The following is a 16,006-nucleotide window of genomic DNA, read 5'->3' as shown; positions in this document are numbered from 1 at the left end:
GGTATCTAGAATAATAGAAAATGACATAAAATAATGATTCTATGTATCTTATGTAACTGAGTATTAAACAAATGGTAAGAGTTGCACAAAGGTATCTTCATACACTTTCCATTAAGGTAAACTTTTTTTAGGGGCTAATAAGTTTCTTTTTTAAAAAATAAACATTCTGCCAAAAAATAATTAATAATAATTGAACCTGGATCTGATCAAACCTCTAGTTCCACTAACAGTTTATAGAAAATACAGAGGAAAATGTCAAATAATACCACGGAGATGCAACCTGCAAAATCCAGACTCTGTGAAACTAAATAAAGCAACCTAGTTTCTTAAACAAGTGACAAAGGAAAATATATAAAAAGATGGAAAATTATAGAAAAAGAGGGAAATTACAGATTCATAGACTTCAGAGACATCAACCAACTGCAATGTCAATCTTATTAAGGTTTCTGAGTCATACAAACTGAAGTAAAAAATGAAGGCATTTATGAGACAACAAGATATGTGAACACCAGATACTTGCTGATATTAAGAAACAGATTAACTATTTTCAGGTTAAGAATCCATCTTTCAGAGATGCATATTGAAGTATTTATGGGATTTGCTTCAAAATAATACAAGAGGGGGATATGCTTTCAGCATTTCTCCACTAAGTATGATGTTTGCTCTACCCTTTTTGCAGATACTCTATATCAGGTTAAGGACGCTCTCTTCCATTTCTAGTTAAGTTTTCATCATATATGGATGCTGAATTTTATCAACTGTTTTTCAGACATTTACTAAAATGATCTCATTTCTCCCTTAATCTGTTAATGTGATGGAAACATGTTATTAGATTTACTAATCTTAAACCAACCATACATTACTGCAATAAACCCAACTTGGTTATGATAGATTAAGGTTTTGGATAGCTAATACTGTAGTACCAGATAGCTGGATTTGAGTGGCAAAAACTTTAATATTTTACAAACATGTTCATGAGTTAGATTGGCCTGTAATTGTCTCTTACTTTCTTTGAAAGATGATATAATGAGCTGGAACTCATTCCTTTTTTACATACACTATCAAATAGTTCACAAAGAGATTAAACGTGTACATACCTTAAATGTTCATTCGTTAAAAATCATGTGTAAAAATCAACTAGGCCTGGTGTTTTCTTGGTGAGAAAATTCTAAACTACTGATCCAATTTCTTTAATGGTCATACAACGTCAGGTTTTCAACTTAAAGTGAAGGCTATGTTTTAACAGTGGCCTCCAAGGCCCTATACATATTCTCCTTTCCCCAGCAATCATTTATCCCACCATCTCTCTGACCTCATCTCCTAACATGTGTCCCCCTGAGCAACCACTTCAGTCCTCCTTCAAATGTTCCTGTCTCAAGGCCTCTGTAATCAAACTACCCCATCCCCATTTCCCCAGGGCTTGATGCCTACTTCTCTCAGGATTCCCCACACATGTCATCCTTTCAGAGTCCTACTCTGACCACACTATATAAAACAGTAGATACCATCCCAACTATCACAATTTTAATTTTACTCTAATTTTCTTTCTATACTTGTCACTATCTGATATTCTATATTAATTTGATTATTTACTTGTATTCTAATTGAGGAAGAATAAAAAAATAAGCTCCATAAAAGCAGGTACTTTGTCAAAATTGTTCACTCGTAATTCCGGTGCCTGGTACTTAGCAGACACTCAAAAATACTTATTGAATGAATTAATGACTAACTTTAGAATGTTAATGAAATTCAAATTTAATGGGTCAGTGATATGACTACAAAAGGAAATAAAATCCTTTTACATGAGAACCAAAAAGCTAGTTCTAAACTTTACAGTTTAAAGACACTGACATTTTTGGATTGGGTTGTTTGTTTTTTTGATATTGAGCTGCATGAGCTGCTTGTATATTTTGGAGATTAATCCTTTCTCAGTTGCTTCGTTTGCAAGTATTTTCTCCCATTCTGAGGGTTGTCTTTTCGTCTTGTTTATGGTTTCCTTTGCTGTGCAAAAGCTTTTAAGTTTCATTAGGTCCTGTTTACTTTTGGTTTATTTCTATTTCTCTAGGAGGTGGGTCAAAAAGGATCTTGCTGTGATTTATGTCATAGTGTTCTGCCTATGTTTTCCTCTAAGAGTTTTATAGTGTCTGGCCTTACATTTAAGTCTTTAATCCATATTGAGTTAATTTTTGTGTATGGTGTTAGGGAGTGTTCTAATTTCATTCTTTTACACGTAGCTGTCCAGTTTTCCCAGAACCACTTATTGAAGAGGCTGTCTTTTCTCCATTGTATATTCTTGCTTCCTTGATCAAAAATAAGGTGACCATATGTGCGTGGGTTTATCCCTGGGCTTTCTATCCTGTTCCATTAATCTATATTTCTGTTTTTGTTCCAGTACCATACTGTCTTGATTACTGTAGCTTTGTAATATAGTCTGAAGTCAGGGAGCCCGATTCCTCCAGCTCCGTTTTTCTTTCTCAAGATTGCTTTGGCTATTTGGGGTCTTTTGTGTTGCCATACAAATTGTGAAATTTTTTGTTGTAGTTCTGTGAAAAATGCCATTGGTAGTTTGATAGGGATTGCACTGAATCTGTAGATTGCTTTGGGTAGTATAGTCATTTTCACAATGTTGATTCTTCCAATCCAAGAACATGGTATATCTCTCCATTTATATCATTAGTTTCTTTCATCAGTGTCTTACGGTTTTCTGCATACAGGTCTTTTGTCTCCTTAGGTAGGTTTAGTCCTAGGTATTTTATTCTTTTTTCTTGCAACAGTAAATGGGAGTGTTTCCTTAATTTACCTTTCAGATTTTTCATCATTAGTCTATAGGAATGCAAGAGATTTCTGTGCATTAATTTTGTATCCTGCTACTTTACCAAATTCATTGATTAGCTCTGGTAGTTTTCTGGTAGCATCTTTAGGATTCTCTATGTATAGTATCATGTCATCTGCGAACAGTGACAGTTTTACTTCTTCTTTTCTGATTTGGATTCATTTTATTTCTTTTTCTTCTCTTATTGCTGTGGCTAAAACTTCCAAAACTATGTTGAATAATAGTGGTGAGAGTGGGCAACCTTGTTTTGCTCCTGATCTTAGTGGACATGGTTTCAGTTTTTCACCATTGAGAACGATGCTGGCTGTGGGTCTGGCACATATGGCCTAAATAGACATTTCTCCAAAGAAGATATACAGATTGCCAACAAACACATGAAAGGATGCTCAACATCACTAATCATTAGAGAAATGCAAATCAAAACTACAATGAGGTATCACCTCACACCAGTCAGAACGGCCATCATGAAAAAATCTACAAACAATAAATGCTGGAGAGGGTGTGGAGAAAAGGGAACCCTCTTGGGTGGGAACTGTGGATGGGAATGTAAATTGATACAGCCACTATGGAGAACAGTATGGAGGTTCCTTAAAAAACTAAAAATAGAACTACCATACAACCCAGCAATCCCACTACTGGGCAAATACCCTGAGAAAACCATAATTCAAAGAGTCATGTACCACAGTGTTCATTGCAGCACTATTTACAAGAGCCAGGACATGGAAGCAACCTAAGTATCCATCAACAGATGAATGGATAAAGAAGATGTGGCACATATATACAATGGAGTATTATTCAGCCATAAAAAGAAACAAAGTTGAGCTATTTGCAGTGAGGTGGATGGACCTAGAGACTGTCATACAGAGTGAAGTAAGTCAGAAAGAGAAAAACAAATACCGTATGCTAACACATATATATGGAATCTAAAAAAAAATGGTTCTAAAGAACCTAGGGGCAGGACAGGAATAAAGACGCAGACATAGAGAATGGACTTGAGGACATGGGGAAGGGGAAGGGTAAGCTCAGACGAAGTGAGAGAGTGGCATGGACATATATACACTACCAAATGTAAATTAGACAGCTAGTGGGAAGCAGCTGCCTGGCACAGGGAGATCAGCTCGGTGCTTTGTGTCCACCTAGAGGGGTGGGATAGGGAGGGTGGGAGGGAGATGCAAGAGGGAGGAGAAATGGGAGCATATGTATATGTATAACTGATTCACTTTGTTATACAGCAGAAACAAACACACCATTGTAAAGCAATTATACTCCAATAAAGATGTTAAAAAAATAAATAAATAAAAATAAAGACACTAACAAATCAGAGGACATCCGCAGGGAAATGCGTATGGGGTTAACATATCTGCCATTTTTCCTAATGGGGAGGCAATATGGTATAATGGAAATATTAAAGTTTGGGTTCACATCCTGACCCTGCAACTAGTTCTATGACCTTGGGCCAACAGTCTCTTTGCCTGCTTCCTCCTTATACAAAACAACACTAATACCTTCCAAGATTCCTGAAAGGATTAAGACATTAAGGGAGATACCTAGTATCCACCTAATCCCAAAGGAAGGCAACAAAAAACAGTAGTTTGTCCCAGGTCATAAAGCTGTTATTGGGTTGGCCAAATTCGTTCAGGTTTTTCCATAGATATGGAAACACTCAAACAAACTTTTTGGCCAACCCAATACTAAGTTCACTTTTGACTCAGGACCTCTTAATTTAAACCCATGCTCTTTCCACTACCTTATACTATCTTTCAGTAGATTCCATTTCATACCAACATACTCCAAATGAGTAAAGTTAACTCAGTTTTCAATCTCTAATAGCTTAGGCACCCCTGAGACCCTTTCAGGTGGTCTTCAAGAACTTATATACATAGATTAGAATTTTCCAGAAGCTATATGACAAGGGATTATCACAACAGATTGAATGCAGAAGCAGATATGTGAATCCAGCTATCTTCTATTAAGCTAGACATTAAAGACATTTGCAAAAATGTAAAACAGTATCATTCTTCTCACTAAATTTTTTTTTAGAAAGTAGCTACTTTTCACAAAAAAGTTACTGTATTAAGATGTAATGGGTACTATGGTACTATTTTTCAATAAAATAATAAATATTATTATATTTTAATTTAACTTCAAATACAATAAATATCAATAGATAAAATCCACATTAACTAAAGGTTTTTGGGTCCAAAAAGAGTGTAAAAGGTCCTTGAGACCAAAAATTTCAAGAACCACTGGACAGAATATATCTAATCCTTTACTAGACTTAATTTCATATCAATGTCTAAAATTCAAAATAGTACTGAAAAACCTATTAATTAACTTAAAAACTATGTGGGGAAGGTTGGGTAGAAGTAAGGAAACAACATGGTATTATACAAAGAACAGAAGTTTATATTCAAAAGGTGTGGGTTCAAATCTTGGCTATAATGCCTTACTAGATATTTCCCTAAGTAAATCACTGGATCCTCTTCAGCTTAAATTTCCTCATCCATAAAATAAAGATAGTGGCAACTGCTCTAACTTCTCAAGATTGCTAAGAGTAAGATAATAAATGTGCAAGCTCTCTATCAACGAGAAAGCACTATGTAAATATAAACATTAAATTACAGCTGTTGTTAAATTTTACCTCTATGGCAGACAGATGGACACTTATGGTTTCTACATCCTAAAGTCCGTCCACAGTTTTGATCACAAGGTGGACAGTTTCCAGGGCAACACTGAAGGGAAAGCAATACATAAAGAACAGGTAATTTGAAAACCGTACGTAATATGAATGTCATTACTAGTTATTCACAGAACTTAGGGAAATCAAAAGATAGTTCTTTTCACTATAAAAATAAAAGTATTCAAGAATATCAACATTCTTCTGTAGAACACGTTGTACTAAGAACTTATAAGTTTAAATAGACAATGACCTAATTTAGTGAATTCAAGCTAAATTTTCTTGCCCTTTAGTTAATTATTCTATGACTTAAAATAGTTCCATAAGATAGTTTCTCTTCTACTTATCTACATAGAAATTGACAATATTAACCACAGGAATGGATCTGGTCAAACCGTATAGTCAATTCAGGCAAATAATCTGGCTATTTTAAAAATTTAATTACAATAAAACCCATTCAATATATACATCAGTTTGGCAGTTATTTTCAAACCAAAGAATCAGAGACTAACTAAAGGAAAGAAGCAGAGATAGGCTAATTGCTTCTAGTGCTGTTTTGTTACTCCCTGATTTCCAATCTGTGAGAAATATAGCTGTCTATGACCTGTCCCAATTTTCATTCATGAACACAAGGCAACTACTTAAAGTTCCATCTTGCCATTCTAACTCCTTGACAAACTTTGGAAAGGAAATACAGACTACAATTGTCTTAAAGAAACTTGGGTTTGTAACCTACTTAAGAACAAGTTTCAGTATATAAAAATAGCTCAAAACAAAATACACATTATTGAAAAGCAATTAAAAGTTAAAATAGTTCATTCAATTAAGCAAATATTTACCAAGTAATACTATGTGCCTATCACTCTCCCAGTGGCAGTGGGAAAAAAGAAGGTTATGTGGTCCACAAGGTGAATAAGCCTTTAGATGTTTGTTTCTCACCATGATGAGTAATAATGACCAGATTTAATCTCCTGCCTTTAGATGTTTGTTTCTCACCATGATGAGTAATAATGACCAGATTTACTCTCCTGCCTTAAACAACTAGAAAATCAGACAAAATATTTGAAACAGCAGTTTTTAGACATTAGACAATTAGGCAGCACAGGACAGAAACCCCTATGAGAACAGAAACAAACAAGGTGAGTCCTATGATAGCACAAGCTTAGACCTGGACACAAGGAGAAAGATCACAAGCAGAGTCCAGTGGTCTCACCAAGTTGAGGAGACAAAATTCATAGTTCAGAGAGGCAAGTGTGGTTAGAATTTGTGGAGAAGTGGTAGCACAAAGCATAAAGTTTATAATGTCTGGAAACCAATCAAAAGTCACCTAGCAGTAAAGAATAACCCAAAAGGAAAAGAAAACTCAATCAACAAAAATAGACCCAGAAATGACAGATGACAGAATTAGTAGACAAGGACATTAAAATAGGTATTTGAAGTACATCCTATTCACTTATATTCAAGAAGATAGAAGAGAGCATGAGCATGAAAAGGACAGACATGGAAGATATAGAAAAAGTCACAACTCCAAGTCTCAGAGATGAAAAAATACTGTCTGAGATGAAGAAACACAGGGGATTAGACAATGCAGAAGAAAATTAGAGAACTTGAAGACAAACAATATAAGCTAACATTAAATATGAAAATTAAAAGGACTAAATAATAACTGGAGCATCAGTGACCTATGGGACTTCAAGCAGCATGACATACCTGTCACTGAAGTCTCAGAAGGCAATGGGTGGGGGAAATACTTGAAGAAATAAAGATTGAAAATTTCACAAATATGATGAAAACTATAAAGACATACAAGAAGCTCAACAAAAATTGTACTAAAGAAACATGAAGAAAGCTATACAAAGGAACATCACAAATAAATTACTGAAAACTAATGATAAAGAGAAAAATCTTTAAAAATAGCCAAAGAAAAAAGATACATTACATACAGAGGAACAAAGATAACAGAGACAGTGGAGCAACATGTTTAAAGAATGGGAAAAAAATTGTCAAACTAAAATTCTACAGTAAAAATATTTTTCACAAACAAAGGCTAAAGACAATTTACAAAAGTTGAAAGAATTCATGACGAGCACTACAAGAAATGTTAAAGGAAGTCCTTCAGACAAAAGAAAATGAAATCAGATAGAAACCTGAATCTATATAAAAGGATGAAAAGCACCAGAAATCATGAGTTTGATGATAAATATAAAAGACTATTTACTTTTTCACACTCTTTAAAAGATACCTGTTTAAAGCAAAAATAAAAACAACATATTTGAGGTTTATAAAATACATGGGTATAAAATGTGTAAGAATAGAATAAAGGAGGTAAAATGGAATTATTGAAAGACAACACTCAAACAGAAGACACAAAAGAGGGAAAAGAAACAAAGAACAGATGAAAAAATAGAAAATAAATAGCAAAATGACAGACTTAAATCCAACCATTTTATTAAAGATCACAATAAATGTAAATGATCTACACCCAAATTAAACAATAAAGATTTAAAACAAAATAATTATCTAAATAAAACAATTATCTAATTGCTGTCTATAACAAATCCACTTCAAATATAAAGATTTGAATAAGCTGAAAGTAAAAGAATGGAAAATATATACTGTATGAACACTAAGCAAAACAAAGTTGAAATCACTATATTTAATAGATTTAAGAACAAGGTATCTTACCAGAGATAGAGGGATAATTCATAGTAATAAAAGGGACTCAAAAAAACTTCAAATCTACAGACTTAATAAAATTCTCCAGTTGACCTTATACTGAACCAAGATTCTATAAATAAGATCTGAACAGCAGAAGTTAAGCCTCTACCATGCCAAACAAACTACCACTAACACTGCTATGATGTTTTAAAGTCAGGGAACAGGGAATTCCCTGGTGGTGCAGTGGTTAAGAATCCACCTGCCAATGCAGGCGACACAGGTTTGAGCCCTGGTCTGGGAAGATCCCACATGCTGCGGAGCAACTAAGCCCGTGTGCCACAACTACTGAGCCTGCGTTCTAGAGCCCACGAGCCACAACTACTGAGCCTGCGTGCCACAACTACTGCAGCCCATGTGCCTAGAGCCTGTGCTCTGCAACAGTGAGAAGCCACCACAATGAGAAGCCCACACACCGCGACAAAGAGTAGCCCCCGGTCGCCGCAACTAGAGAGAGCCCGCGCGCAGCAACAAAGACCCAATGCAGCCAATAAATAAATAAATAAATAAATTTATTTTTAAAATAAATAAATAAATAAAGTCAGGGAACAGAAACAGCCCAAGAACCAAGTAGAAGGAATTATGCATAGGACATAAAGAGACCCTTGTTATTTAAAAACCTTGGTAAGATTTCCCACTAATACAAACAATAATGTAGAATAGTTATTAATATTTCATATGGAAAGCAAAGAATATGCCTAAGTATTTGAGGAACAAGTCAAGATGGCACTTATCATGGTCCCAAAGAGGAAAAATCCAAGAGAATTTTAAAATCAGTTTTCCAAGCTTATTACCTTTCTCCTACACTGATGCTTCTGACAGTCCCGCATCTTAACACACTTAGTTTCACAAAGATATGGTTTATGACACGGCATTCGTTTTGTATGCTTTCCACAACGACAATGCTTCTCCACTTCCTGGAAGAATCAAATAAATGCTATTAAAATTGACTTTTGTTGACATGATTTTTTTCACACTGCAATCTCTATAATTACTAAAAAATGAAAGTGAAAAGTTTAAGAGTGTTTTGTAAGAAACACTTTTAAAAAAATAAAGGAGAATTTCCTAAGACATTTGTTTGTTCCAAAAAGACTTCACAGAATTTCCATTATTAAATTTAGTAAAAATTTGATATTAAATAGTAAAACAACATCACATGTTAAAATCCCTTATATCTAGTTACACCATAACATCTACACATCTAGTTTCAGTAAAACAAAAAAACTGGATTATCTAGTAGTATGTCAAAACCAGAATGACATCTAGGCATTTTTTTCCCTATCATCCCTAGGCCTAATTCATCATTGTTTTGAATATCTTCTGAGAATAAACAACCCCACACTAGTCTATAAAAATGACAACATTCAAACTTTTACCAAGCAAAACAAAAAAAAGGTAATTTCAGATTTAATTGCTGGCATACTCTCCTGCCTCATCATAAATATTAGATCATGACACAGATGTTTAGGAAAACAATTACAAAACAATCCCACTTGACATATTATGACAGATAGCTGTTAAAAGTAATCATTACAGGACATGACTAACTTGTCTACATGTTTCGCAAGGACCTCGGTGACAACGCTGTGAACATCTGTGGATTCCACATTCAAGTACTTTGTCACAACTGTCTCCACAAGTTGGTACATCTTCTGTACAAGGCAAAGAAAACTCTAGAAGCAGACAAAAAAAAATCAATATTAAAAATAACATACATTATTATAAAGTACTAATAATGTGCCATGTACTTTTGGATTCCTAGAGAATGACAGGTCTTTCAGACTATGAACTTTTGCATCTACATATTTATTGGAAAGTTAACTTTAAAGAAAATAACCCCTATATTTGTAAAGTTTATGCTTTTTAAACAGAATTCGATACATGACAAGTTACCATTCTCAAGAAGCATATTTTTATGAGCTAACTACTTCAGAAATACTTTTCTAAAGAAATGAGTAAGCCCATGTAAACCACTATAAAGAATTCTACAATATATAGAACGATAAAAAAAATTTGCTCTAAACAACCTCATAGGATGGAGAAAAAAAAAAAGATCTAGACTTAAAAACTATGAAACTGACCTTTAACATAAACATATTATAACAAGTGTTTGCAATAATCTTATAAATATGTGTGCTGGTATTGGTGCTGAGTCAAGAAAGTGAACTCGAACTGTGACCCTTCTATGCCTTTATCTCACAGTAGCCCAAACTAAATTCACCTATAATCTAATACACAACAATAACAATAGCTTATAATTATTAGGTTTCCTTTATGTGCTGGCCACTATAATAAATACTTTACGTGCATTTTATCATTTAATTCTCACAATTATCTTATAAAGAAGGTACTATTATTGTCCCCATTTAACTTGAGAAAACTGCAGTTCATGAAGGTGGGATTTGAACCCACATACGCCTAGTCATTTTTTTTTTTTTTTCAAATTTTAGCAGAGATTTATTCATGGAAGGAAAAAAAGAAAGGGAGAAGGGGAGAGGAACTAAAAGGAACACATCTTGGAACACTTACATTCATCATAATCTTATTTAAACAGATTTACATGTGTCCGCACGCTATTCAGAATGGTGACCCTTGGATAATCGAAGATAATGAATCTCGAAAAACAGCCTATTATTTTCACTCTACTTCACAGTTTTTTTGTGGGTTTTTTTGTCTGTTTGTTTGTTTGTTTGTTTATCAGCATGCAGAGCAGTTGATTGACATTTACTTCCCCAAATGACTTTTCCTCACTGGTTGAAAGAACTGGGGAATTGGAAGGGGGTACAGATGGAAACCAAAGGTACACCTTCAATGTGCTCTTTGATGGACTGAAAAGCGGTTGGTCTGAGATTGACAAGCCCCCCATTTCAGAGGCTCAGGAAGTTTGGGCCCAAAATCTGAGTTCTTAATCCACTATGCTATATTGTCCTCTCATCCAAATGTACAGAAATCTAATATCAAATTTGTATTATTATTGAAACTACATTATGAGCTCCCAGAGAAATCTAATTTAATAAGGAAAGTACTCTAATTAGCATGATAAATAATTATAATCCCATTAAAGGTTTTTAAAAAAGTCTTACTTGACTTCTGACACGGACAGAACCTTTTCCCAGATCGAGGACATTCTCCACAAGCACCTACATGGCAAACTTGCTCACATGTATGATTACCACATGGCAGTGTTTTCCCACATACCTAAAATAAAATGCAATAAGCACTAACGACTTAAAAGTTAACAAAAGACTTTGTACATGACATAATCATTTCTCAGTCACAAACAAGCAACTTCTTTAGATTCCTCAAATTATTATGCTTTATATCTTACATAGGTATCATATGTATATATGCATAAGCATACACACACACATTTCTCATGCGCCAGGGAGTATATTTTTAAAATATAATAAAGGAAAAAGAACATGCAGTTTCACATGGTCATCCACCAAAGATTTCCAAATGGTACTAAAACCATGCCAATTCTAAGACAATCTACAGAATCAATACTACTTCCTCAACTGGATTAACTCAAGAAGAGGGAAAAGAGGAAAGAGTACATATGTACTAAATCCAAAATTCAACAAATAGCTGTTAATTTGAAAAAAAATTTCCCCTGGTAATTAAAATGATATTAAACTGAAAAAGTTTCCTAAAACATGAATATAATTCATCTGAGTTGCTATTCTTCCTCTCCTTTTATCCAACTAAACCTAACTTGCATTTCTAATTGTTTATGCTTCTGTATACTTTAACACCCACTCCTCAAAATGCATATACACTTACTTGATCACAGTGCCACAGTGGACTTGCACAGCTTCTTTCAGCTACTTGTTTGCCACAGACACACTTTTGCCTACTAACTCTTGGACAGGGTGGGCAACTTCCTAAAATCAAAATGATAAATTAGCATGGAACATTATAAAAGCAACAGAGACTGCTCTGACTTCTGCTTAAGGCCGGAACACCTAACAGGTATGACCTTTTACCTGCATGACAAGGATTTTCACATTTATGCTGTCCACAAAGCAATTTCCGTCCACATGGCAGGTGACAGGACCATTCCTTAGCACTGCACCGACGAGGGATAGGTTTTGCTTTCTTACAATAACAAGTAGTTGTAACCATCTTAGGACAAGGAGGGCATGGACCTAGAATCCAATGAAAGGGAAAAAAAAAAAAAATTAGAAGTCAAAAGTAAAAATTTTCAGTTCCTACACCTATCAGTAATTTCTAAAGCTTTCCATACTGATACTTTAAAAGGCAATCCCTTCCAATATTTTCTTATGTAAACTTAAGTTCTGAGTTCAACTCTCACAATTTTTTTTTACTTCAACATAAGAAGAAATAACCACCCACAATTAGAAATATAATATATAACTCACCTGGATGGCAGAGGAGTAAACACTTATGGCCACAAGGAGGTTTAAAATCTCTCTCACATACTTGGCCGCAAGAATGAGGCACAAGCCACGGATCTAAAGGTGGATCTTCCACTTTGCCACAATAGCAATAGTACCTACTAGGTGTGTCAGATCGTTTGTATTCAAACCTACATTTTGGACTACAAAGAATGAAATTACTGAAGTTAATTTCATTTATAAAAGTGACATGAGGCAGAAATATAAATATACTTAATAATAGAGTATATACAATCAGTTTTATGTTAATGTAACCTCTGCTCCATCTTTATATTAGTAAGAAACAAGATTTTACTAAAATCAATTTCAACCATCTAGAAGAGCTCTGTCCAATGATTTCCTGAGACGATGGAAGTGTTCTATACCTGTCATGTCTAACACAGTGGCCATTAGCCACACATGGCTAGTGAGCACTTGAAACGTGGCTAACGTGTACAACTGAGGAAGAAACAATTTTCTATTTCATGATTTTTAAGAATTTAAATAACCATGTGTGGCTAGTTGCTACCACATTAAACAACACATATCTAAAATACAGCTACAAAAGAAAGCAACATTAGCTTCCTACTAACAACCTGAACTTTATTCTTGAGATATTCATTCCAATTTTATAAAGTTCAATGTTTTAAAAGTTTGGTTGGGTGGTCTACAAATAAGCAAAATATATTAGCAATAGCAAGAAGAAGAGAGAACTCAGTTATAGGTAGGTAATATAGCAGCAAGAAACATAACTTAAAATCTAGAATTACGGGGAAAAATGTTTGAAAATAAACAAAGAATTTCATATTTCTCAACATCTAATACAAAATATATATATATTTCAAATGTACCTAAGTCAAAGAAAAGTTGAAATACTGTTTCACATTCTCTGCTAAAGCAGATTTTTACCTATCAAGATTAAAATAAAGCAGTTTTAGTCCTAGAAGCCAAACTAACATAATAAATATAGAAAATTTAATAAGATTGGATAATATACACCTGCAGTTTTGAGAGATTTTGAGGATAAAATCGGAAGCCATTGATCAAAATGTTAGAGGACAGTCTTGTACAATGTGATACCAATACATACTAAAAGGAGCTCCTGAGAGAAGTACCAGAATTTTGATGGATTCTAGTTCTAAAGAAATGAAAGTTCTTTAAAAAGGATTACTAAGGAGTTGTTTTGCAGGGGAAAAATAGAGTCTGAATTATTTATTAGTTAGCAAAAGGAACTAGTAGTTATATAAACTGAGGTGGTGGGGGGAGCCATTAGCAGGTCTCATATCTTCACAAACCAAATGACTAATTGAAGGCCAAGCATGGATACTGAAACTGCCAATAAAGCAACTGAGGAGCTACAATTTTCATTTATTTTACAACTAAACATTCCAACTAAATTAGAAAAAGTTACCAAGGCCAGGGATAATCTCTCTTTCCAAAATCATCATCCGTCAAAGGAGAAGATACCAGAAACTGGCTATCTTTAGCCCACTTCTGGATACAGGGCATGTGAAATATACAGAAACATCCTGAACAACTCCAAACCTAAGACAAAGGTATCAGAAATTAACAAGTATGCAATGATTTTTCTTTGATAATTCCACAATACTTTAAAATAAGCACCACACTAAACTATTTCAAGAGCTACCTAAGGATTAAAGAAAAAAACTTTCCTTCTGGCATAACAGAAGAAATGTTCTTTATAAAAACTAATGTACATGTAGAACACTTTAAAGAAAAATAGTATTAATCATGCAGATTCATTCAGCTAGAAACAACTACTGCTAACATTCTGCAGAGTCTCCAATTTTTTTGTATATATTTCATACTTTTAAAAAATGAGGTCATACTGTACTGATATATAACTTTATAGCCTTTTCTTTTAACACAGTATAAGCATTTACCCATATCAAGTAGGTTCATACAATATGATATTTATAGCTGTACAGTAGATATCATGTTGATTTGTTTACCATAATTTAACCAAGTTCAGGTTGTTGGACATTTAGGTTTTTCCAATTATAAAAAAATTCTTAAACACAAATATGTACATACAATCTCTATGTTGCCCTACAGTTATATAAAACCTATTAGTCTAGCACTTAATGCTAAATTCTAAAAATTAGGTGAGCAAAAAACTTCAGTGTGTATACACACACACACACCCCCACAAACACACATATACAAAATTTAACAGCTTAAGGAATAACAGTAATTAATTTTTTTACCCAGCCAATACTTTGCTATAACTGACAAAAATCAGTTCACTTTTTGTCATAATATTTTGCAGCTGTTTAATAAAATCAGACATGGAATATATTGCATAAGCCGGCAGGAGCACTGAAAAAAGAGCCAACTTCTTAGTTTGAGTTCCCCCCCAAAGCAGTGCCTAAGAAAAGAACTGGGATGCAGAAGTAAAAGGCCAAGATAGGGAAGAGGAAATGCCAATGAACTGTATATTGTTGAGCTGACTATCGCTAAGGGCCAAAGTTCAGTCCTGCTAGGGATGCTCTGAAAAACCACGTAAAACATGCCTAGGACAACCCCAGCCCCAACCACTAACAAACAGGAGGTTAGGGCACTCATCCCCCAGCTCCCTATGGTGGAACACTGCCCCAACGGGCATTAACTCTGCTCTGCACTACACCCATTTCCTGGCTGAGTCAGTTCCCAAGGAGAAAGCACTGAGGTTGGAAAAAAAAAGTTCACACACATAGCAAGTGTTTACAGTGAAACTGCATCCGCATGCAGAGAGACTATTCCTCCACTGCAGCTGAAATCAGAGTAAGACAACCAGATGTGACTCAGGGCACCAAAGGCACCTGCGTCTGCTACGCTATCCTACCCAATATATTTTAAATTTCTGATTCACTCTACACGACCAATCCATTTCACATCTGACCTGTCTTTCTTTCTCTAGGCAATGCTGCTATAATAGCAGTGGATTAAGCTGAGGTCTAAATGGTGAGTCTATCATATTCAGTCATCACATCCCCTTAATTGCTTTATTAATGCCCTTTAAATGTATATATACATAACTTCACCATTAGGCCATAGTGTCTCTACGTACATGAGTTATCTCTGAATCCATCTCTCCCCATTAACCCTAGCCACTTTCCACAGTGTCTTCAACACAAGAGAAGCTCACTAATAAACTGTAATTGTCATTGCTAGGTTTTACTTCCTTGAAGGCAGGGAGCATATCTGTTTTTTTAAACCTGCTGAAAGTAATGAAATACAGTTTACTTAATATTTTAGTATTTATGGGAATCTCTAAAGTACCGATACTAAAAATGCTTTATCAAATTGACATATGCATTGAAACCGAAAATATTTGCTTCATTTATTTTAATAGTGCTAAAAATACTGATTGCTCATTTAGAG

The 16,006-nt window shown here is 34.4% G+C and overlaps 1 protein-coding gene across 5 annotated transcripts in view; it reads right to left on the bottom strand.

Moving 5' to 3' along the window:
* The window catches only part of NFXL1 (nuclear transcription factor, X-box binding like 1), a 54,539-nt gene that overhangs the window by 30,384 nt on the left and 8,149 nt on the right, over positions 1 to 16,006 (bottom strand). For 4 of the 5 annotated variants that reach the window (XM_036853719.1, XM_036853718.1, XM_036853720.1 and 1 more), the window contains 8 exons: positions 14,034 to 14,167; positions 12,608 to 12,786; positions 12,212 to 12,373; positions 12,009 to 12,109; positions 11,309 to 11,423; positions 9,774 to 9,898; positions 9,020 to 9,142; positions 5,475 to 5,565 (listed from right to left, as the gene is read on the bottom strand). In XM_036853719.1, coding sequence (XP_036709614.1) covers positions 5,475 to 5,565; positions 9,020 to 9,142; positions 9,774 to 9,898; positions 11,309 to 11,423; positions 12,009 to 12,109; positions 12,212 to 12,373; positions 12,608 to 12,786; positions 14,034 to 14,167 — 1,030 coding nt within the window. Of the gene's footprint in view, positions 1 to 5,474; positions 5,566 to 9,019; positions 9,143 to 9,773; positions 9,899 to 11,308; positions 11,424 to 12,008; positions 12,110 to 12,211; positions 12,374 to 12,607; positions 12,787 to 14,033; positions 14,168 to 15,692; positions 15,869 to 16,006 lie in introns of those variants that run through there. The other variant, XM_036853722.1, reaches the window with a different exon arrangement.

This window comes from Balaenoptera musculus, chromosome 5 (assembly GCF_009873245.2).
Source record: "Balaenoptera musculus isolate JJ_BM4_2016_0621 chromosome 5, mBalMus1.pri.v3, whole genome shotgun sequence".
NCBI lineage: Eukaryota > Metazoa > Chordata > Mammalia > Artiodactyla > Balaenopteridae > Balaenoptera > Balaenoptera musculus.
Note: the sequence above shows the minus strand (reverse complement) of the source record. Positions and strands in the feature narration are given on the sequence as shown.